General features: G+C 38.2%; 1 protein-coding gene across 3 annotated transcripts in view; it reads right to left on the bottom strand.

Annotated features, from left to right (window-relative positions):
* The window catches only part of NR6A1 (nuclear receptor subfamily 6, group A, member 1), a 348,076-nt gene that overhangs the window by 26,778 nt on the left and 296,626 nt on the right, over nt 1-24,672 (bottom strand). For 2 of the 3 annotated variants that reach the window (XM_006892577.1, XM_006892576.1), the window contains exons 3-5: nt 12,866-13,096; nt 4,037-4,092; nt 641-795 (exon numbers count right to left, since the gene is read on the bottom strand). In XM_006892577.1, coding sequence (XP_006892639.1) covers nt 641-795; nt 4,037-4,092; nt 12,866-13,096 — 442 coding nt within the window. Of the gene's footprint in view, nt 1-640; nt 796-4,036; nt 4,093-12,865; nt 13,109-24,672 lie in introns of all 3 variants that reach the window. The other variant, XM_006892575.1, reaches the window with a different exon arrangement.

The raw sequence follows: 24,672 nt of genomic DNA, 5'->3' as shown, positions 1-24,672 counted from the left end.
GGCAGTGTAGTAGGATTTGAAATCAGGTAGTGAGATACCTCCTACCGTTCTTCTATTCCTAAGGAGTGCTTTGCTTATTTCAATCTCTGTCTTGTAAGAAAGGTTTCTGGGAACAAGAAACCTCCTTGGCAGGCAGTGACCCTAAGAAAACATACCTATTTTGTATCTAAAAACTTAAGATACCATGCCTAAACAAAGAGTCCCTAAGTTGATACTTCATAGTTGTAGCAAATTTGGCTGGCTTCAAAACTTTTCCTCTCCCCTTCCCATAAAATATATACAGTGAAAAAAATCCAATTCTTGCTGAGGTAAAGAAACAGTACTTAAAGTCAACATTGTTTTATGTAGTTTTCCTTATTTCCGTGATCAAATAAATGAGGGGAAACAGCTATATTTAGACCATCACTCTGTTAGAAGGTGACTGTAAAGGAACGGGTAACAGCTTATAGGACTTGATCAGTTTGCAAAACAGACTGAATATTTTCAAGGTTCTTAGCATAAAATTAGTTTGGAAATTCTCCTTTACATCCTCCTCTTATCAGGTTGAGAGTCTAGGAGGAATTCCCAGTGAAGAGGTCTCTCCATGGATTTACTTATCTTAGTAGGCCCTAGGTAATGCTGGGCTTTCCTGGAAGCTTACCTGGAGGACAGTGTGGAGCCTGGTGACGGCTGGTTGCTCTCTGAAGCTCTGTTCCCAGGGGAACTGTGGTCACTGTCACCATGGTTGCTCCAGTGATTGGCTTCTTCCTCAAACTCCTGCCCAGACATGATCCTTTCTATCTCTTCCTCTGATATCTTTGGTAAAGAATCAGTATATGTTAGATTGGGGGGGTTCAACCTCGGTTCCTACATACTAAAAGCTTATTCAAATGTAATAGGGATTCCTAAGACTTTATTGAGACAAACTCAGGTTTCTTTGCATCCACATCATATTCTGAACCTCTCACTAATGTTAAGGAAGTCCACTTACTGGCCTTCCAGAACCTCAACTCACTATTACCTTCTTTTTGCCCATCTACCTTACTGGTAAGGTAAGGAGCTATGCTGCCAACCTAAAGGCATGTGTTTTGAATCCACCAGCAGCTCCTTGGGAGGAAAATAGGCAATCTTCTTCTGTGTGATTTACTGCCTCTGAAAACCTGTTGGAGGGTCAGCTATGAGTAAGTTCTGATCACAAAGTCTCTGCAGTCTTCAACACTCTTCTTTGTCCATGTGCCTACTTCTAACCCCTGAAACATCATTCCCCAAACACAAACTACTCCTTACACATTAAGAACCAACAAAATTGCTGAGGAAACCCTCAGTTGCTCTGATAATAAATTTACAAGCAATTAGAACTGGAAGTGCATAAGAGTTAGTTGGAAAATAAGACTGTAAGATACAGGCAGCCCTGGTGGCATAGTGTATAGAGAACTGTGCTGGTTCTTCAAATTCACCAGTGGCTCCCCAGGAGAAAAATGGGCAATCTATTTCCATGCAATTTATAGCCTTGGTAACCCAAGGGAGGGTTTCCAACTTAAGTCTGTTCCAACTTGACATTACAGAGTTCAGAACTGACAGTTAAGTGGTTGGTTGGGAAAGGCTTAAACTGCATAAAGAATTGATAGATTCTTTATTCATTTAGATGGAAAGAAAAATCACCATAAAAACAATAAACTCTAAACGAAAAAACCCCGTATCTTTCTATTAGGGGTCCTTAGAACTATGAACTTATTGTTTTCAAAGATAAATTATGTCATTAAACTCCAAGTCACTGACATTAAGCCTCAGTGAGTGTTGAGAGATCATCTCAGATAGGTGGGATGAAGAGCTTCCAGGGCACAGAGGACTTGGGTTGAGTGAAAAGGCCGGTCTTGGTGAAGTCAGTTTACTCTAGCTGAGAGTCAAAGTCAGGCTGTACTTCTCTCTCTCAGATAGTCCCGTGGGACACTGGGGAATGAAACATGTTGGCAGTGCTGTAACTTGGGTTCTACTCCAATCTGTTATTTCCTAGCTAGGTGCTGTTGGGTAAGTTATTCAAGATCCCTGAGACAGCTTTTTCAGCTGCAAAATATCAACACACTACCTAGTTCATAGCTCTGGGTTCTTACATAGGGCGCTGAAGCCAAACGGTACGTAACTTTGTGACAGACTGACTTGGGAGGTTACTCTCAGATAATGTTACAAAGTGCAACTGCACAACAGGTACATAAAAACGAAAATTCTGTCTCTCTCATTATAAACTACTACACAATTAAAATGTGTAGAGCACAGTTTTCTCTTTCTAACACAAATAGTAAAGTTGTTAATTGCTGTTGAATCAAGCACAACTCATAGCGACCCTATGAACAAAAGGCCTGAAGCCCTTCTATAACTATAATCATTTATCAAAGTTCTTAAGAGTTTCCAGAGGCATGTTGTTTAGGAAGTGATGCCACTTATGCTTCCAAAAATAGTAAAGACTAAAATGAAAAGTATATGCCTAGTATAAAAAAGTAAAATACTACAACAGATGAAATAGCCTTTTCCAAATACTGATTCCTGAAGCCCTGGAGAGAACACAGTCTGGAAAGGCAAGTGATTGAAGATACCAAAACACAACAGGAGGGTCACTGAAGGTATCTATAAAACATTAGGTACTACTGAAGAAGGTGGTTCATTGAGGAAAATGTCTAAGAATTCTTCCCAACACTTACTTTCTATTACATCTATATAAAAAACAATGAATACAGCAGTCAGTCACACTCACCCCATAACCAACTCCCTGAACAATTTTGCCTATTGAATATTTCTTGACTCTATTTCCTCCTCCCAACCAGCATTGTCATTGCTGTAGTTATAACCACTACCTAGTATCTTTTGCCTGGACTAACGCAAAATTATTTTTTAAATGTTATCTTCCTGCCTCTAGTTTCCTTCTCATGTAATCAGTTAATTTGTGCACCAATTAACACGTTGCCGCATACTTTTAAATTGAGACTGTGCTTAGAAATGCATTTTTTTTTTCCATCATTTGCGGCAACATGTTAAACCTGTATACCACCCTTACATCCTCAAAAATAATTACTTAAAACTTTTCAATATCTGCCTCTTAGTCTTTACTAATCAAGTTAAGACCTGGTATCTGTCAACTAGTGTGCTGAGGAATTAATTTGATGAGTCGTGAACTGATGAAATTTTTTAATCTTAGTAATCTCTTCTGTGGCAAGTAGTATCAAGTGATGTAAGTTGACTTCACAGAGGCTTTACTTCAGGAACGTTGATCAAAAATACTGAAGTTCACTCTTTATAAAAGAATGATTCAAATTCAAGGAATCTTCCTTCTCTCCTGCCATTCCAAAACATATGCCCAATGCTCTAGCCTCACTGAATTCCTTGTCATTCCTCAAAGGTATTATCTTTGGGTCTTTGTATACCATATCTGCACAGAGTTGATAAAAAAAATCTTGGCCCTCAACTCCTTCCCAATATAACTGATGTCTCTTGTCCCTTCAAGGCTTAGTTCAAACTTCACCTTCTCTAGAAGTCCTTCCCAGAGTGTCTCTAGGCCAGACAGCTTCAGAAGTCTCTTTGTTTTATGCTCTGTGGCATCTTATGCTCTTACTGTATGGTGATGCTAATTTCCACACGTGTGTTTCCTACCAGACTGAGTTCAATGTTAGGCTGGCAAAGAGTAAGCACTCTGCAAATTTTTGGGGGATTTAATAATATATTACGTATAAATGAAGCAGTAAACTTTCTGCTGATATTTCTTTCATGGTTTCTGCCAGGCTAAGCTATCTACAACTTTACATCACTGATACCAAAAATATCCTCTGGATTGTTCAGAACCAGAATTAGGTATACTATCTGTGTAATCCCTAGAAGGGTTAAGAGATACAACTTTAATCAGTATCCTTTATAGTCAAGATTTTTCAAAGCACTTTCAAACCCAAGCCCTACAAATAATACTTAAGCAGTTCTGCAGGATTCCCTAAGACAGCAGACGATGAGACCTAAGTAAGCAGATTCAGGAACATCTATCTATAGCCCTACACTTCCAAGATGGAAAACTTACCTGGACGGGTCCTATACTCTTGTTTCGGCCTCCAGGCATTCCATCCTCTCGAATAGCTGGAAGAAAACATAAGGTGGTCAGAATCATGCCCACAGCAACCTAGGCACTAAAAGTAAACTATCTTATTATTCCAGGCTTCCTCACAGGCAGCAGATAACTTTGAGCCCCCAAGTATATACTGTATACTAAGTATGACTAGGGATGATAGAAAGAGAATTGATGCCTTTGAGCTGTGGTGCTGGAGTACTGAATATGCCACACACTGATAGGAGAACAAACAGGTTCATCTTGGAGAGGTTGAAACTAAGCTGCTCCTTGGAGGCAGAGATTCTGAGGCTTGTCTGATATACTCTGGGCATTTTTCAAGGAGTAACCAGTTCTTGGAGAGGGACATTATGCTTGAGAGGGTGGAGGGACAGCACCAGAGAGGATGATCATCGATGAGATGGATTGATTCAGTGATTGGGGTACATAGAGCAGCTGTGTCAGAAACAGTCAAGTTGGCACAGGACAGAGTAGATTTCAGGACTACTGTACATTGGGTCACTATGAGTTGCAAGCGACTAGATGTCACATAACATCAACATATATTATAAGCACTGTATATATTATACGTGTGCAACAAAGATGATCAAGTTATTAATTAATATTGCAGTCAACAATATCCCAACGAGATAATAGAGTGGAAGGTGGATTTGAAGGGAACAGCAGAGATCAGTTTTATTTTTAAATGAAGCTTTTTTAATTTCAGTCTGATTAAATATGGGTCTAATTTGTGGGACTGTATTTGTTCCCATCCCAAAGAAAGGTGACCCAACAGAGTGTGGAAATTATAGAACAATCTCATTGATTTCACATGCAAGCAAGGTTCTACTGCAGATTATCCAAAAACAACTGGAACAGCACATCAGCAGAGAACTGCTGGAAGTCCAGGCTGGGCTTAGAAGGGGTCGTGGTACTAGGGATATTGTAGCTGATGTTAGATGGATCTTAGCTGAAAGCAGGGAGTACCAGAGGAATGTCTATCTGTGCTTCACTGATTATGCAAAGGCATTTGACTGTGTGGACCATAACAAACTGTGGCTGACTCTGAGAATAATGGGAATCCTAGAACACTTGATTGTACTAATGCAAAACCTGTACTTGAACCAAGAGGCAGTCGTCAGAACAGAGCAGGGAAACACTGTATGGTTCAAAATTGGGAAGGGCATACGCCAAGGATGTGTCCTGTCTCCATACCTTTTCATCCTGTATGCAGAACAGATTATATGAGAAGCTGGGCTTTATGAGGAGAAATGTGGGGTCAGGATTGGTGGAAGATCTATCAATCTGCGTTATGCAGATGACACAACCCTGCTTGCTGAAACTGAGGAGCACTTGTTACAGAGGGTCAAGGACTGTAGCCTTCAATATGGACTGAGGCTCAATGTCAAGAAGATCAACATTCTCACCACTGGACCAATTGGCAGCATCAGGATGGATGGCGAAGAGATTGAGACTGCTCACAGCTTTAGTTTGCTTGGCTCCACAGTCAACACTCTTGGCACCAGTAGCCAGGAAATTAAAAGGCGTATGCCATGGGAAAGTCTGCTGTCAGGGACCTTTCCAAAGTTCTGAAGAGCAATGGCATCTTTCTGGAGACTAGGGTGTTGTCTGATACAGGCCATGGTCTTTGCAATCACTTGTTATGCATCAGAGAGTTGGACAATGACTAAGGAGGACAGAAGGAGAACTGATGCCTTTGAGCTGTGATGGAGAAGAGTATTGAGAGTACCGTGGACTGCTAGGAAAAACAAACAGATTCATCCTAGATAGGGTTAAACCAGGCTGCTCCTTGGAGGCAAGGATTCTGAGGCTTCGTCTAACATACTTTGGACATGTTGTAAGGAGGGACCGGTCCATGGAGGGACAGCACAGGAAAGGAAGGCCCTGTATGAGGCGGACTGATTCAATGACTGGGGTGATCGATGGATGTGTCGGAGACAGGACAGGCACAGGACAGAGCAGAGTTTAGGGCTGTTGTACATAGGGTCGCTATGAGTTGCAAGCAACTCTATGGCACATAACAACAACAACAACAACAGGAAATTCTGAAGGTTTGTTTTCTTGGGGGTTTTCCCATTAATCAGAATTGTGACCTTAAATGGTCCTCCTTCAAGTTAAGTTCCTCTGTAATTCAGTCATCAGTTATTTAACAAAATGAAAAGTCACTAAATATTTTCTAACTACAAAAAATAGTTAGAGTAGCAGAGTGAAGAATCAAGACATGTTATATTGATAAAATCTGCTGTCAAGGACCTCTCCAAAGTGCTAACAGAGGAATGCCAATTTAAAGAGCAAGGTGTCACCCCAGCAACAATAGCAAAGTTCAACAGGAAAAAAAACGGTGCAGCTGTGGAGAAATTTGAACACTTTTCACTGCTGGTAGCAGTCTAAAATGGTAGAACCACTATGGAAGACCATCTGGAACTTTCTCAAAGAATTGTACATACAAGTATCATTTGACCCAGCAATCCCACTACTGGGATTATTCCCTAAAGAAAGCAGAGACACAACTCAAAACAGATTTATGCACACTAATGCTTATTGCTGCATTTTTCACAATAGCAAAGAAACGGATGCAAAAAGATAGAAAAACTATGATACATTCACATACTGCAATATTATGCAGCATTGAAAAACAATGAACTCATAAACCATTACACAACTTGGGGGAGCCTGGAGAACATTATGCTTAGTGAAATATCTCACTCACAAAAGGACAAATACTGTATAACACCACTGTTATAAAACAGGACAGATGGGGTTGGGGTGGCCAGAGATAGAGAAAAGAGTGGATAAATAAATAATGAACAGTGATGTAGAACAGGTGAGGGAAAGAACTGTCTGAAAGGAACGTATGAATAGGCACTGTATGTATGACAACAATCAGGAACAAGGTATGCATTTGCTGGGTGGGCTGGTGGAAGTGGAAGGGGGGAGGGAAGAAAATGTGCAAAAAATAAAAATTAAAGAAAGCTAACAGGGTGCTCACTTCAGCAGCACAAATACTCAAATTGGAACAATACTGAGAAGATTATGGCATGGCCTCTGTGTGTGGATGACAGGTAATTTCGTGAAATGTTCCTTATTTTTTGGTAAAGAAATGAGAGAAGTAAAATGGACTTGTAAAAAAAAAAAAAGAAGACTAGTAAAATTCTCTAAAATGGAACCCCCTCCCACAAGTTAACTGGGGGAGGTGAAGTGTGGGGAGGAAGGAAAATGTGCAACAATGAATAAATGAAAATTCAACTTTTCTGTTAACTTTTGTTAAAATCATAAGTGTAAACAACAATATCAACAAGAAAGACTAAGGTGCCCTTTAATCCAGGCCATCCTATTATTTTTCAAATGCTTTCTAAGCCTCTGAAAGTTGGACAATAAATAAACTGCCTTTGAGTAGTGGCGTAAGAAAAGCATGAAGTACAATTGGGGTGCTCCTTAGAGGTAAGGATGGTATAAATTAATCTCATCTATTGATAATGTTGTTAGGAGGAGTAAGGTCTTGAGGCAAAGCCATCATGCTAGGAAAGGTGGAGGACTAAAGAGAAGGAAACCCTTAACAAAGAATGGTCTGACACAGTGACTATAACAATGGGCTTGATCATGAGGGATAATGGCAACAGTGGCACAGGCTAAGACAATGTTTGAATCTATTGTTCATGTGGGCATTACGAGTTGTGGTCTATCCAATGGCATCTAACAACAACTATTATAAAAAGTATCCTTTATATTTCACAAAGATTTACAGCTTTGGAAGGCTAAAGGATCCGTTAGTTAGAATTAGAACTGAGTCTAAAAGAAGGGCTTGGTTTTGTTTTAATGGAATGATAGTTGTGTTTCAACACATTTAAAATTTCACTGTACTTATAAATATGGGGGTATTGTTTTCAAATGGGCTTTTGTTTGTATTAATAAACAAAATTTTTCTCCGGGGGGGAGGGGGAATATCCTTTAAATAGAACCAGCCACATTAAGAACAACAGTTCTGTTTATGGAGCCAATTACTTAAGGTCACATAGTCTTTCATTTACAATTACAGAAGGGCTTGGGTATTAGGAAAAGCATAATAAAAACGGTAATTTTTGAACTCAATTTTAAAGAAAGAGTAGGAATTAAGTAAGCAGGAAAAGAAAAGGGTGTTAAGACTGAGCAAGGAGTGTTCTGGGAACTTCCATATAGTTGGGAGGAGGTTAAATAAAGAGGAAGGTTAACAAGAGGTTGGAAAGATAAGCTGGGGCTAGTTCATAACTAACTTTTTATGGCAAGCTAAGGGCAAAGCATTAAGAGCTGAGGAGCATGAGGACATGATGAATACAAGGAAGGCTTGTGTGTTAGGTTTGCACGTTAAGAAAATTTTTTGTGATGGCTGAGGGAAGAGTGTTCTGGAGGATGTTTTATAACAATTAACAGTGAAAGTTATTGACATTATGTGAGAACAAGCTTTGCTATACTTGTCTGCAAAATTAACATGAGGAATCTAGAAAGTCCTTTGATTGCCTGCCTCAAAAGGTGAAGGTTCAAAAAAACCTTAGAAATACATGATGAGGTATTATTTGCATGACAGTAGTCCAGAATAAGAGGTGCATAGCAAAGTGGACTGGAGGAGGGTGGGGAGGAAATTGTGTGACAATAAAAATTTTTTTAGGTAGGGAGGAAAATGTGTAACAATGGATGAATGGAAATCCAAGTTTTCTGTAAACTTGTGAAAATATCAATTAAAAAATAAAGTAAGGAAGTTCATTTTCCTTAAAATAGAAATCAATGTTGTTATCTTCAGCTGATACATGTCAGAATAGAGAAACTGGGTTGAAAACCTATTTCTGCTTGTTTTCTATAATTATGAATAGGCTTATTTATCTCTCAGATCCTCAGGTAATGAGGGGGTACTTGGACCTATTCTATGGGGTGTTAAAAGAGGATTACATAATAAAGCTAAAGCTGAAAACATAGGGCAAGGCATATTAAATAGTAACTGAAGAATGACTACTTCTCTCTCTTTAGGCTCTTTTTTCTGAATATAAGAGTTATAAAACTAAAGTTCCATCTTCAATTTGCTAAAGATTCAATAATTTCATCTGTGATATGGTGGCATCACAGTCTACCTGATAATGGCTCCTTCAAGATTTATGAAGCTGGAGTGAGAAGCATGTACGTACACTTCATGTTAAGGGTAGCTTCAAACTATTTGTCCGAGAGCTCTCATTCCTCCTAATTCCTAGTTCCAAAAATTTCTTAAAATTAGTTTTCTGGTGTTTTAGAGTCAATTGACAAGCTTACATTTCTACCCCAGCTCACAGGTACAGAATAGAGATTTGTCACTGATAGATGTAACACCGAATGCATTTCAGTTGATGGCTTACTGTCTGGAAGGTTATGGAACCAACATGCTTTCTATTTTTGGTTTAAGTGCCACAAATCTTAAGAGATTTATTATCTTGCTAACTTCATGATCTGAAATGTAAATGTTTATAGCCTTCCTTCAATTTTACCTAAAGCAAGGAAATTCACATTATCGTGGTCATTACTGTTGGGTATTAACGTGGGTAAAACAAACCTATAAAAAAAGTACTGGTATTGCTTTAATTAGAGAAATGACACATTTTGATTACATAATAGACACCAGACAGGAAACCAAGGACTGGGGTCTAGGAGACTCTTACTAAGATTTGCTTCCTTTCCACTAGTGCTATTTCCCAGATCATTCATACATGCTACTGGAGAAAGGGAAGATAATATCAGATAACTCTTAGTTATGCGTTTATTATAATGGATTAAAAAATCCCTCTTAAAGATTAACTTTTATTAAAAAATACATTTTAAAATAATAGAAAATAAACAATGATGCTGATTTTGTTCAAAACTCAAGCCAACTCTACTGCCTTTGGTTTCAACTCAGAGATCCTCCATTGGGTTCAAAAGGCTATGTATCTTTGTGGAAGGAGACAACTCAATCTTTCCCTGGTAGATCTGAACAGGTAAACTTTCAGTTAATAGCTTGATTGATACTTCATGCTCTGGGCCATCAGAGTTCCCTAGTAGTTTAGTGAAAGATAGTAAAATAGGTCAAAATGGTATGTCATGGTGCTTCTGTCAAAGTAAAATTTGGACATTTTAAAGCTTATAAAATACACTCATGTGTTACTTCATTTGATACTTATAACATTAGAAAAGTGCACAATATATGTATCTGAGATATCAGGAAACTGAAGCTCAAAAAGGTTGTATTTTGATTCTAAAGAGTTTTCCAAAGTTACTTAGGTCAGCTCCTTCCTTCACCATTTCCTTCAGTGTGGTTTTACGATTAATTCTAACACTAGTGAGATTAATTTGTCTGGCTGGATTCCATCTTTTCTCCATACTAGTAAGCTTTTAAGAAACAATAAAATTCTTTTTTTCATGATGTATCTAGTACTATCAGCTTGAGTAAATGCATAAAATTTTGTTTACCACCACAGTTCCACAATTCCACCACCTTCAAAATTCCATGACAGCTGCAATTTTAATCTTGTTTTCTCGGTACTAACCAGGAGATGGCAGGATTTCTCTTTGAGAGAGGCTGATTTTGCCAAGCAACTAAGCTTGCCTGTTGTAGGTTGATAAATGCAAATAATCCTGGGGCCTGTGCCCAATCCTTACACTACACCATGGGTCATCTCCTCACTCTATGGTTAGAGGGGTTTGAAATTAAGGTGTCTTCTTCCTTAAAACAGCTAAATTTGGTAAAACACAATGTATCAGAATGACTGTATAAAAGAATGTGAAAGACGAAAAGTGAATACAATGTATACCAATTTTGTATGCAGACCAATGAAAAGGAAACATTTAAAAAACCCAACAAAACTGCTAAATCTGGTTGGAAGCCTCAGAATAGCTCCTTTAAATAGAGTAAGCAGAATAATTCATCAGAGAAATAGTCAAGAAGGCCAACCATAAACAAAGATTGATAGACTAATCATGAGGGCTATTAGGGTGAAAGAGGAAAATGGAGAGCAAAATAAAATCAAGGTGAGAGTGAGCAGATGACAACAGAACTGTTCAGGATGATACTTGTTTGTTTGGTACTGGTGGCTCAGAAGGTTATTTTTAGAAACTGACAGTTGAGGAAGGAAAGGATTTCTAGAAAGACCTGCTTAAAAGCAGGGCAGTGCTGTAGCACAGTGGGTTGGCTCTGGGGACAAGTGAGAAAGGAGGTTACAAAAACAAGCAGAGAACACACTTGCTATCACTTTAAATTTACTAGTGTGGCATTTAACCTTCTCCCCTCAAAAACCCAATTCACTGCCATCAAGTGATTCTGACTCATACTGATCCTCTATCAGTTTTATGAGGCAGTAAATCTTTACAAAATAAGTCTGCTCATCTTTCTCCTGCAGAGCACCTGGTGTATTAGAACCACTGAACTTTGGTTAAAAGCATAACATATTACACTCACCAAAGCTCCTTTGTTTCCCTTTAGGGCCCTTCAAAATCACATCTGTCAAGGCCAATATTTTGCCTCGCTAACTTTTTTACTTGACTATCCCCCTCCCCCAATTATGGTCATTGACCTTGGTCCAAATTTTCAGGTTTGGCTTTTGCTTCTTCTCTATGCTCACTCACCAATTTCCGTAACATCTCTTGAGCAGTTCTTTCTTTGACCCTCCTTCAGAATGTTCATGCCTTCCTTTGGGACTCTTCTAAAAGGCTTCTACATTTCTGCTGCTCTGATCCCAACCCATCCTTCAAAGTTATCCCTCTATAAACATTGGTTTATTCATGTCATCTCAGGCTAATGGTTCTCACCCCCCCACCCCCCATTGTGTACTATCGAATCTAACTGAACTGGCACAGAAGGAGCTCTCCCCTCCTTCTCTAGCGGAACATCAGGTGGATTCAAACTGTGCACCTTTGGGATTGCAGCTCAGTATCTTGCCACTTGGCCCCTAGAGCTCTAGGCTAACAGTTCTTAAAAGTCTTCTCAGGAAAGTCCAAACTCACACACTTTTGGGCACCCTAGCCTTCGAACTGTGCTCTGATAGTGTAGAGCATAATGTATTAAGCTGCAAACTGAAAGACCAGCAGTTTGAATCCATCAGCTTCTCTGTGGGAAAAAGATGCACAGTCTCTATTTTCCTGTGAAGATTAAGAGGCTTGGAAACTGGAGAGAGTCAGTATGAGTTGGAACAAATCAACAGCACTGGATTTGTTTTTTTGTGAGTGTGTTTTAGCCTCTGACTACTCCATGGTTCTAGTCAACAAAATGTTATCACATTTCCTTTCCTATCCATTCAAAAGAATATTTCTATCATTATTTCTTTAAAGACTGTTGCTGTTGTTTTTACATTGTGCAGTGAGAATCAACTTGTAGCTAACTGTCCAATGGGGGGTTTCCAGAGGCTTTAAACTGCATGGAAGGAAAGTACCATCTTTCTTTGGAGGAACAGCTGGTTGATTCAAATCACTTGCCTTTAGGTTGGCAGCATAACTCCATATGAGTTTCCTTGAAAAAACAGTGGGGCCTATTAATTCCAACCAGGATCTGACTGTTACCTTGTGGTTCTTAAACACGGTCCTCTGCATTCATTTCCATTAATTTCTTAGCATTTCACTAATCTTTCTCTTTAACTAGTTTGTGAGTTCCCTATAGGTAGAGACCTTGTCAGGTTCATCTTTAGGTTACCAGTACCTAGTACAAGGCTTTGTACATAATGTGGGCTTGGGAAATGAATAAATCCAAAGTTTAGAAATAATATGAAAAGTAAAGTGATGGTTGAAGAGTGGACACTGAAGGCCACATGCTCCACTCACCCTTCCGGTTCATGCCCATCTGGAGGCACTTGAGCAGGCGGCAGTACTGGCACCTGTTCCTCTGCTTCCGAGACATGACACAGTTCTTGTCACGACTACATCGATACACCCGTTTGTTGCAAATGCTCCTCTTGAAAAATCCTTTACAACCCTCACAAGAGATGATTCCATAGTGCAAGCCTGTGGCGCGGTCCCCACAAATAAGACAGGTTCGTTGTTCAGCCCGATCATCTGGAACAGAAACTGAACATGTTCAAGTTAGAAACAGAAGCTTTAGGCTTGTGGTTCAAAAAAAGTAATCTTGCTCTGGCAAGATAAAAATATCCTCTCTAGGCTCATTAGCAAACCAGTGGCATTTTTGAAGCCTTCATCCCAAGAAGAGATTTTTGCATCGATCTGCCCATCAGGTGACTCCCCCATCAAAATAATCCCAATGGACCATATACATATTGTTGTGTATGTGGTATAAATTCTCAGGATAAGCCTTGTGGATACCACAGATCAGGATAAGCCTGATGGACACCACAGACATAGGATAACCCTGATGGATACCATATACCCAGCTGTTGCTGGATGCCAGTGAGTTGGTTATTATATCTAAACGCAGAACTCATTTTTCTCCCTATAGGTTTAATAATTAGACCACATCCAGGTCAGCAAACTGGGAGTTATATTGATCACTTCCTTTTCCATACCGTTCTTATCCATAGCTTATCAATTTTACCTATAGGAAGGTTGTAAGGATGCTTGCTGATAAGGTATGCAAGAATCCAGCATATGGTATACACCTAGTAAGGGAGTATCGTTAAAATTCACAAATGAAGAAATTTTAACCATGCTCTGCTAAGTCAGACACTCCACATACCCAATCGATTTTTAAGTTTATTTTACATTGGTTTGCATACAATATACATTGTATTTCATTTAATTAATCACCATAGATCTATGCCCACTGCCCAACAGACTTTTTTAAAAATTGATTTTAATGAAAGTTTACACAGACTTTGAATTTCCATTCATTCATTGTTGCACTCTTCTCTCTGCCTACCCCTCTCCCTCAAATAGCTTTTCTCTTTGAAAGGTAAAAGAAAAAATTCTTTCATTGTTATTCAAACCCTTCCCCCAAGTCCACTCCACCATGCTACCTTCCTTCTAGACTCCTGTCATAACAATAGTATCTAATCATATATCCCTTTTAAACAGTTCTCTCCCTCATCTGTTTCAATGCAGCATACATTATTTATCCCCTCGTTCTCAGTCTCCCCCCCCCCCAACCCTTATGTCAGTCCTCTTTTATCCAAGAGATGAAACTGCTTTTTACCAGGCACTGTTTGAGGTGATGGATGCATTAGTGAATAAAAAGTCCCCGCATGAAGCGTACTGTCCAGCCAAATGCCTACTATGTGCCGAAACTCTGTGTTAGGTGCTGGGTATTAAGAAATAATTTAGGTATGACCCTTATAGTCAAGGATCTTACACAAACTAGCAATATACAAAGAGAGAATAAAAAAAAAATACAAAAAACAAAGAGAGAATCCAGTCTGGCAAATAGCCTTCCATTTTGTCTTTATTCAAATCCCATTTACTCAGGACCAAGTAACTACCAAAGAATAGGCATGGGACAAAACCCAAAATAACACCTTGGTGAGAGCACTGCCTCACAACAGATATAAGAAATCTCCAGGAAAGTTCTAACCAGAGGCAAAGTAAGAAACTCACTTGTGTAAGATGCAATCAATATAAAGTGTTTGAGAAGACAGCTCTTAAATTGTCTAGATAAAGATTTTAATTGAATTCTAGCTCTGCTATTTAACAGCTAGGTGAAAATGAAAAAATTAAGTTTCTATATCTATAAAACAGAGATTATAATGATAACCATATTTAATGAATAAAGTACTTATCACAGTGCATGAGTTACAAACACATTTAATACTGCTAACCATTAACATCATTATTATTTCAGCAGTTAATGTAACAATGGCATTCTTTAAAAGAAAAGCATTTGAAGATAGTGTGAAGAGAGGTGTGGCAGTATGTACAGGAAGAATATAGATAACAGAGAGGCTAGCATTTATGGAACCTTTATTATATGTCAAAAAGCCTTGTTCGTATGGTAGTTAAAGTACTCAACTGCTACCCAAAACGTTAGCAGTTCAAACCCATCAGCTGCTCCACAAAACAGTGCGGCAGTCTGCTTCCATAAAGATTCTATTTGGATTTACAGTTTTACTCTCTCCTATAAGAGCTTTAAGAATTGGGATTGACATGGTGACTACTGCACTGGGTTCTTGTGTGTCAGAAGTGTGAGGATGGTGAAGGATAGAGCAAGGGTCAGATCTTTCGTTCATAGGGTTGCTATGAGTCGTACTCAACTGCACCTAACAACAACAACAACAACAGGTGCAAATACACTTGGCTGCTAACCAGGGAACTTCATTCTGGTTTTAGAAAGTTCAGTTCAAAAGCTTTTTTTTTAATACTAAACTGCCCCATACTGTCCCAAGTTATAAGCTCACTGACAAAATAAACATACCAATCATTTACAGATTTAAAGTGATTTTTATGCTCTCATGTCCCACTCTTAATGAATACTGTGGTGTCAAAATGTCCTTTAAAACTAAGTACTGTGATGCACACCCATGTTTATCACAGCTTTGTTCACAATAGCAAGGAGTTGGAAACAACTTAAGTGTCCATGAGCAAATGAATGGACAGAGAAGCTGTGGTATATTCATATAATGGAACTAATAAAATATTATTCCAAATGGGTGACCCTGGAGGACATTATGCTGAGTGAAGTATCTCAGTCACAAAAGGACAAATACTGCATGATACCACTGTCGTAAAACAGGACTGACCTTGGGGTTGGGGGGAGACTGAGAAAGATGGGTTCAATAATGTATAATGCACTGAAACAGGTGAGGGAGAAAACTGCTTAAAAGGGATGTGTTATTAGGTATTTCTGTCATGACAGGAGTCCAGAGCAAAGGCTGCATAGTGGAGTGGACATGGGGGGAGGAATTGTAAAACAATGAAAGAATTTTTCTTTTACTTTTCCAAGAGGGTAGTGTACTGGGGGGGAGGGTTACGAGGGGAGAAAAGTGCAACAATGAATGAATGAATGGAAATCCAAAGTCTCTGTAAATTTTCATTGAAATGAATAATAAATTTTTTAAAAAGTCCCCCCCAAAAATGTGAAAAACAACAACAACAACAACAACAAAACCCCTAAGTACTGTGAATTACACAGTTCTTAATATAAGACTGAATTAGCTTTCTTTGTTATGTTTCTGCAGCTGCCAAGCCACTAAGCACTTAGGTTATAATTACTGAACCTCTCTGAAACATTTTATAATGAAAAAAACAAACAAACAAACCTGAAAGCTTAGCGAGATTAACAAAGCAAAACCCCCCAATAATTTAATCTTGGTTATAATCAGAGAAGCTGAAATTAGAATTCAAGCTCTTCCAATTTTAAGGCTGCTTTACTTTCAATTAATCACATACTTGCTACATATGGTTCAGTCATCTAAAATCTCAAGTATTTATATTTCATTGTTTCATTAACTTATGTCTGTCTGCTTTTAAAAAATAACAAACGCATGTCGTCCTTATTCCATTCTTGGGGAAATGCTGAGCCTAATGGCAGAATTTTACATTTGTCTTTGATCAATTTTATCTTTTTGTAACAAATTTTTTATCATTCTACTCACTGTATTTGAGTAAATTCCAACTCACTGAGACCCTCTATTGCTTTATTTCCAAGGCTAATAATCTTTATAGGAAAACACCTGTCTTATCTTCATAAAGCAGCTGATGTATATAAAACTTTAAGTAAGTAGAACAATACATAAGGTACCAGATCTCTATGTTATGTGCCGTCGACTTGTTTGCAAATCATAGCGATGACCTCTATGTACAACTCTGCTTTATCTTGTGCCAACATTATTGTCTCTGACACATCTACCCTCATTACCCCAGTCACTGAGTCAATCCATCTCATATAGCTGGTCTCCCTCTCTTGTGTGGTCCCTCAAGCCGCCCCCACCCCCATGATGTCCTTCTCCAAGTACTGGTCCTTCCTTGCAAAATGCCCAAAGTATGTCAGATGGAGCTTCAGAATCCTTGCTTCCAAGAAGCAACCTGGTTTCACCCTCTCCAAGATGAACCTGTTCTCCTAGAGTCCATGGTATATTTAATACTCTTCCTCCAGCCCATAGTGCAAAGGCATCAATTCTCCTTCTATTATCCCTAGTCACTGTCCAGCATTCTGATGCACAGCAAGCTAATTGTGAAGACCATGGGCTGGATCAGATGCACCTTAGTCTCCAGTCTGAAATGGTTGCTCTTCAGCATTCTGGAGAGTTTTCTGACAGGAGACTTTACCAATGTAATTTCTGTCTTTTGATTTCCTGGTTGCTGGTACTAAGAATATTGATTATGGACCCACACAAATGGAGCTGTTAACAATCTCAATCTCTTTACCATCTGTCATGAGCTGCCAATTGTCCCAGTGGTTGAAAATCTTTGTTTTCTTGATGTTGAGCTTTAATCCATATTTAAGGCTGCAGTTCTTGACCTTCTGCTACAAATATCTCAGGCCCTCCTCAGTTTCAGCAAGCAAGATTTTATCATCTGCATAACGTAGGTCGTTGATAAGTAGTTCGTGAAAATCTCTGGGGATTATGGCTTGTCACACAATATATTAGTTATTTCTCCCATTTCTACAAAAATGTTCAGTATGGCATCGTTTCCATCTATATCCATTCTTAGAGGGAGCTTTGTGGTGTGGTCCATTGGGAATTGCGCTGCTAACCCAAAGGCCATGCCTCACTGAAGGTTTGAATCCACTAGCAAGTCAATGGGAAAAAAACAGGCAATCTCCTCTCATGTGACTTAAAGCCTCAGAAAGCTGCTGGAGGATCAGCTACAAATCAGTTCTGATTTGAAATGAATGAGTCTATCCTTAAAATAATATTAACAAGATGTTGTATTAAGGAAAGCTACTAACGTCCCTTTTCCAGTGGGATATAGCCATCTGTATTCTAGAAAATGGTTGTTAAATTATCCATCAACAAATGAATGGATAGAGACTCTGTGATATATTCACACAATGGAATACGATGCAGCACTGAAAAACAAGAAACGCAAAATATTACACAAAATAGGTGACCCTGGAGGATATTATGCTGAATGAAATATCTCAGTCACAAAAGGTCAAATACTGCATAAGATCACTGTTATAAAACAGGAGTGACATGGGCATTGTGGGGAACTAAGAAAAGAAGGGATAAATAGTGAACACTGCATTTAAATAGATGAGGGAAAGAACTCTCTAAAAGAAATATATGATTAGGTATTATCTGCATGACAAACAGTCCAGAATAAGAGGTGCATAGCAAAGTGAACAAGAGGATGGGGGGTGGGAGGGAGGAAATTGTGCAACAATGAAAGAATTTTTTAAAAGAGAAAAGCAAACTGTGGGAGGGGTAGAGAGGAAAATGTGCAACAATGAATAAATGGAAATCCAAATTTTCTGTAAACTTTTGTTAAAATATCAATAAAATAAAATAACAACAATAATCCAAGAAAACAAGCTAGAGACTACCAGAACTCCTTAGCAATAATCATTGTTAGGCATCATCTGGTCAATCACAACTCTATGAACCACACATTGAACTCTTCGTTCTGTCAAGCTCAAGCCCACTGCTGCAGTCCCTGTGTCAACTGATCTGTTGAATCTTCCTCTTTTGCCAACCCTTTACTTTTCTAAGCATGGTATATTTTTCCAAGGACTGGCATTTCATAATAACTTACCTAAAGTCTGTGAGACAAAATCAGATGAGAAGTTGAAAAGTGATAGTGAAAACTTGAACAAGGTAATTTGCTATTTACAAATTTAATGTAAATTAATAATTTAATGATTAGTGCTATTTATAAACTTAGTATAAATTTAGTTTAGGCAACGAAAAGACTCTGATTTATCACAGAAAGTGAGTGTTTTGGTCAGGAGTAATGAAAGTTTATACTGTAAACTTTAAATACCATTTCCTATAAACAAAAGCCAGGTAAGGTTTGAGGTAGGAAATAATCAAGATGAGCCTTGCTGAGTTATCCAAGATTAATAACACGATCAGGGAGCTTTGGTGGCTTAGTTGTAAGGAATTGCACTGCCAAACTAAAGGTGTATGGTTTGAATCCTAAGCTGCTCTACAGGATAAAAAAAAATCATAGGATTTACTGACTCTGAAAACCCACTGAAGGGTCAGCTATAAGTTAGTTCTGACTTGATGGTACATAATAACAATGATGGAGTCAAGTAAAAAGGATACACGAACAAAAACAACAAAGAAGAATGAAAGCAATAAATTAAAGCACTTCAAATATAAAAATTACTCAGTTCAAAAACAACCATGAATTTTCACCCTATATCATTATAACTATACCATTTCACCCTAACAACAAAAGCAAAGTACAACAGAACAGCAAACAATAAACACTGGTAAGGCTGTGAAGAGATTGGAACCTTTATTCACTGCTAGTGGAAGTGTAAACTGGCTCAACCACAATGGAAGGTGTTTGGAACTTTCTCAAATAGCTGGGAATAGAAATACTATTTGGCATAGCAATTGCACTGCTGGGGATATATCTTAAAGAAACCAGAACCTCCATCCAAACAGATGTATATATACCCAATTTTATTGCTGCATTATTCACAACAGTAAAGAGATGGAAACAACTCAAGTGTCCATCAACAAATGAACAGACAGAATGGTACATTCACACAATGAAATACTATGTAGCACTGAACAATAGTGGACCCATAAAATATTATACAACATGGTTGACACTGAAGGACATTATGCTGAGTGAAATGTCTGTCTCAAAAGGATAGTGCATAACACCACTCTTTTTAAAAATTTATTATTATTATTATTATTATTATTATCATTATTTATGTGTGTACCGTCAAATTGGATCTCACTGGTATAGGAGGCGACTGTTACTCCTTCTTCAGCAGAGCATCTAGTGGATTTGAACTGCGCACCTCTGGGATTGCAGTGCAGCTCCTTGCCACAATAACACCACTCTTACGAAACAACTGACATGGGGGTGTTGGGAGTAGAACAGAAAAGACTGGATAGATAATGAATACTGTATTGGACATATGAGGGAGAGAACAATTTAAAAGAAATATATATTAGGCATTATATGTAAGCCAACAGTCCAGAATAAAAGGTACATTGCAGAGTATTGAGGGAGGGGACGGGAAAGGGGGGGAGATAGAGGAAATTGTGCAATAATGAATGAATTTTAATGTGAACTGGGGGAGGGAGGAATATGTGCAACAATGAATTAACAAAAATCCAACTTTTCTATAAACTTTTGTTAAAATCACAATTAAAAAATTTCAAAGAAATCACTGAGTTCTTAATAGTAAAAAGAAAATGAGTTAGTACTGGAGGCTTACAGAATACAAATTTTGAAACCTGATGAATGAGAGGAAAAAAACAAATGAAAATAAAAACTAGTGGCTAAATGTATATCAAACAGTTATTGCCATTTGTTGTTAGTTATCATCTAGTTGGCTCCAACTCATAGCAAACCTAAGTCAAAGAAAATGAAACCTTGCCTAATTTGTGCTACCTTCACAAATGCTGCTGTGCTTAAGCCCATCATTGCTGTAACTGTATCAATCAATGCAAGTTGTGGAGGACCTTCTAAATTTTCCAAACACTGTCTTGGAAAAGACAAGCATTAGGGAGCTCTGGTTGCTGAGTGTTAAGAAGCTATGCCTGCAAACCTGAAGGCACGCAGTTCAAATCCACCAGCTGCTACGTGGAAGATTAAATGCCTCTGAAAACCTACTGGAGGGTCAGCCTTGGGGGTCTGTTCTGGCTCAATGGTAAGCAACAACATGTCTTTTTCCAAGGAGTGGTCCTTTCTGGTAACACTCCCAAAGTATGTGAGATAAAGTCTTACCATCATTGCTTCTTAGCAGCACTTTGACTGGATAGCTTCCAAGATAATACTCTTTATTCTTTAGGCAGTTAATGGTATATTCAGTACTCTCTGCCAACACAATTCAAAGGCATCAATTTTTCTTCAGTCTGGGCAGGCTTTTGTTCTGTTTTACACAGACCTGATATGAGTTGGAGATGATTTGATTGCACCTTAACAACAATAACAAATGTTACTTTCATTAAGAAAAAAAGTAAAGTGACTTGCTCAGTGTTGAAAAGAAAAGTGATTTGCTTAAAGTCACAAGCAATGGAGACAAGAGTTGAAGTTCAACCTTATTTTCCAAAGAGACTTCCCATTATATTAAACTACTGTATTTTATATAGGAAGGGAACAGGAAAAAAAAATTCCTTTATTTTCTATTATTACCAAAGAAACAGCAACATTTGCAAAAACAATATCTATAAAATAAAGAATATACAGGAAATATTTTTATCATCTTTCATATCAGAAACCAGTTCAATACAGGTCAAAACCTATTACAAAAAGGGCTCTTAGTATTCTCCTCCTACCTCCATCCAGCCTGATTTTTACCTTTTTCACTCTAAGAAGAAAATTTATCCATTTCATGGACCCAGGTTACATAAATTACATTTTGCAAACTTATTTTTAGCAAAACTTGTTTTCCAGAGTGTAATGAAGGACAAGTTTAGGAAATAAGAGTGTACAAGCTGCTTGCTTACTTGACTCCAATTATACTGACAACTAAGGCAATCTTAACTTGCCTATGTTGTTATGTACTGTTAAGTCTGGACTGATCCAGAGATAACCCTCTAGCTGATTTTCAGAAGTAAGGAAACTGCACAGGAGAAAATTGTCCATCTTTCTACTATGGAACAATTGGTGGATGTGAACCTTTAGGACAGCAGCACAGTTTCTTACTACTAGGCCACCAGAGCTCCATCCATCAATAGGTACTATAAGGAAACCAGTTAACAGGATGGTTCAAACTCCCTGATAAAAAGCACATTCTGTGTCCTGACTTTTACAGTTTGTCAATATCTGAAATGAAATTAAAGCTTTGGATCATGGTGTGGTAGAACTGAAATCTGGAACAAGTATCATGAGGATTTAATTACCAAAAACAACTTAAAAAGAAGTTAGTACAGACCATAGGATTTTTAAACTAAAATCCTTTCTTCTGTCACTGCATAAACCACTATAAAAATCCATATTCAGAGACCACACATCAAGTTTTCAGGATGTTTCTAAAACAAAGTATTAGCTGAATGAAAACAAGTATGCAATTCAGAAGACTGGTATGAACTGAATGTTTGGGAGTTAACCTTTCTGGTCAACTGAATAAAAGATACATGGGGATGGGGAGGAAATGTTACTGACATCATTAACTGCTTTGGCTTGGAAGCAAAAAAATGGTTCATACACCACTGTTAGTAGAAGTCAAAGGAAATTACTCCAGGGAAAATGCTACTCTCATCCTTCTCCATCCCAAAGGAAACTAGGAGGAAGAAACTAAAAATTCAAGCCTAAGCTCTGGTTTTTTCTCACCCCTCTCTCTTGTTAAAAACTGTTATAAAACTGGGAACTCACTCAGCATTTTTCAGGCACACAATTTAGCATCAGTTTATTAATCATCCTGTACAACCATGTAAGTATTACCCAAATCATTGCTAACAATGAGGTGCACTTGATGCAAGTCATGGTATTCTCAATTGCTTTCTATGCATCTGAAAGTTGGACAATGAATAAGGAAGACTAAAGATTTACTGACGCTTTTGAATTGTGATAGTAAAGAGTACAGAACTATCATGGGCTGACAAAAATAATATATTAATCTGTCTTAAAGAAATGCAGCCAGAGAGCTCCTTAGAGGCAAGGATGGTTAAACTTCAGCTCACTTACTCTGGGCATATTTTCAGGAAGATCCAGTACTTGGGGAGAAATTTCATTCTAAGAAGGTGGTCAGTAAAAGAGAGGAAGACCCTTACAATGACTACCCCAACAGGCCTGAGCATATGATTGTGATCATAGTACATAATGGGGCAAGGTTTAGATCTCTTTTTCTCAGGATTTGTTGGAAGCTGTAGATTTGAGGGCATCTAACAACAACCAATACCAAATCTTCTATCATTTCTGCTGTTCATTATATTGAGGAATCCTTGAATTAGGTGTCTATTTGTGATGAAACTATCTTCCATATTAATGAAAATATATGCTGTGCAGTTAAGAGAAAATGGCCTTCAAATCTATAGTTTTGTTCTATTTGAATTGTTATTGTGAACTTTTAAGGATTCCTTACTACCTTAGGGGAAAAAAAATTAAGTTTAATTAAGTCTGTCAAGCCTTCTTTACAGGGGAAAATGGCATGTGTGCATGCACATACACATATACAAATAGGTACTTTGGATACATCTACTATAATTCTAAACAAGTACTTTTGAAGATGAAACTATAAACTAGACAATGATTCACTACTAAATAATATTACTTCCTGTTAAGATTCAGCTGTCTTGACATTTACTTATAGTAAAATACGTGAGGCCACCTCTGTGTCCTTCAAGGGTTCCTGTTGGCACAGTGGTTAAAGAGCTCAACTGTTAACTGAAAAGGTGGACTGAACCAAACAGCAGTTCTATGGGAGAAAGATGAGGCAGTCAGCTTTGATAAAGATTAAACTTTGGATTAAGTATTAAAAACTAGTCTGTCCTAGAGGGTTACTATGAGTTGGAAAAGACACCATAGCAGTTAAGTTTAATTTGGTCTTGGCTTTGTATCCTTTAAGCAACTCACAGTAGTGAGGCAAACAAACATCATTCATATACTTTTTCTTTTCTTCATTTATATACTTTCAATAGATAGCAGTAAATGCTAAAACAAACGTAGTAGGCACAGAGATACCAGATGAAGGGCAGGGGAAAGATTCTTTGGAAAAGGTATTATCTAAACTGCTTTTGAGAATGGAAGTCATGTCAAATTTCGGCCAAAGAAAAGAGTATATAGGGAAAAAGATGATCCTCAAGGAGATGAACTGATACAAATGCTCTGCACAATGGTAGTACATCCTTTGAAGTTTGGAAACTTGTGTGAACTAGAGATGGAAAACTGTAACATAGAAGAGATGGTGTGAGATGTAGAAACCAGGAGAATGGTAGGAACAGAGCTGTGAGCTCCTGGTCAATGGGTAGAGAAGAGAGGCTGCTTTCTGGTAGAGTGGATGCTTTATGGCATTTGTCAGTGAAGCAGGTTTGCCCATCTATGGAATTGAGTCCTCCTGAGTCTAGGTTACTGATAGAATGAGGAGGCTAATGGGTACAAAACTGACACTACTAAGTGAAGTCTTCTAACATTTGTCTGAATAGAGCAGAAGCCAAGGTCACATCAGCAGAGGCAAGGGAGTTTGGTAATATTTGCCCAAGCAGGAAAGAGGCTTAGGGTCAGGGAAATAGAAACTTGTCTTTCAGTAGGTTGAGAAGAGGAGGCTTCCCTGAGTGAAGAATTGTATCCTCAATTGTTTCTAAACACAAATTGTAACTTGTTACTATCCTAAAAGCCTCATAATCTTGAGTACTGACTTCTGTGTAGCCACTGCAATGAATTCATGAACTCAGTAAAGAATTGAGGGTGAAAGGAAGAACAGAGGATATCGTCAGAATTGACAAAAGGTTTAGAGTATGTTGTTGTTATGTGCCGTCGAGTCGCTTGCGACTCATAGCGACCCTATGTACAACAGCCCTAAACTCTGCTCTGTCCTGTACCAGTCGCACTGTCTCTGACACTCCCATCCCGATTATCCCCGTCACTGAATCAATCCACCTCATAGAGGG

This window comes from Elephantulus edwardii, unplaced genomic scaffold, assembly GCF_000299155.1.
Source record: "Elephantulus edwardii isolate Elephantulus edwardi_28Jun2011 unplaced genomic scaffold, EleEdw1.0 scaffold00116, whole genome shotgun sequence".
Taxonomy (NCBI): domain Eukaryota; kingdom Metazoa; phylum Chordata; class Mammalia; order Macroscelidea; family Macroscelididae; genus Elephantulus; species Elephantulus edwardii.
The sequence above is the reverse complement of the archived record's forward strand: the minus strand, read 5'-3'. Positions and strand labels throughout refer to the sequence as shown.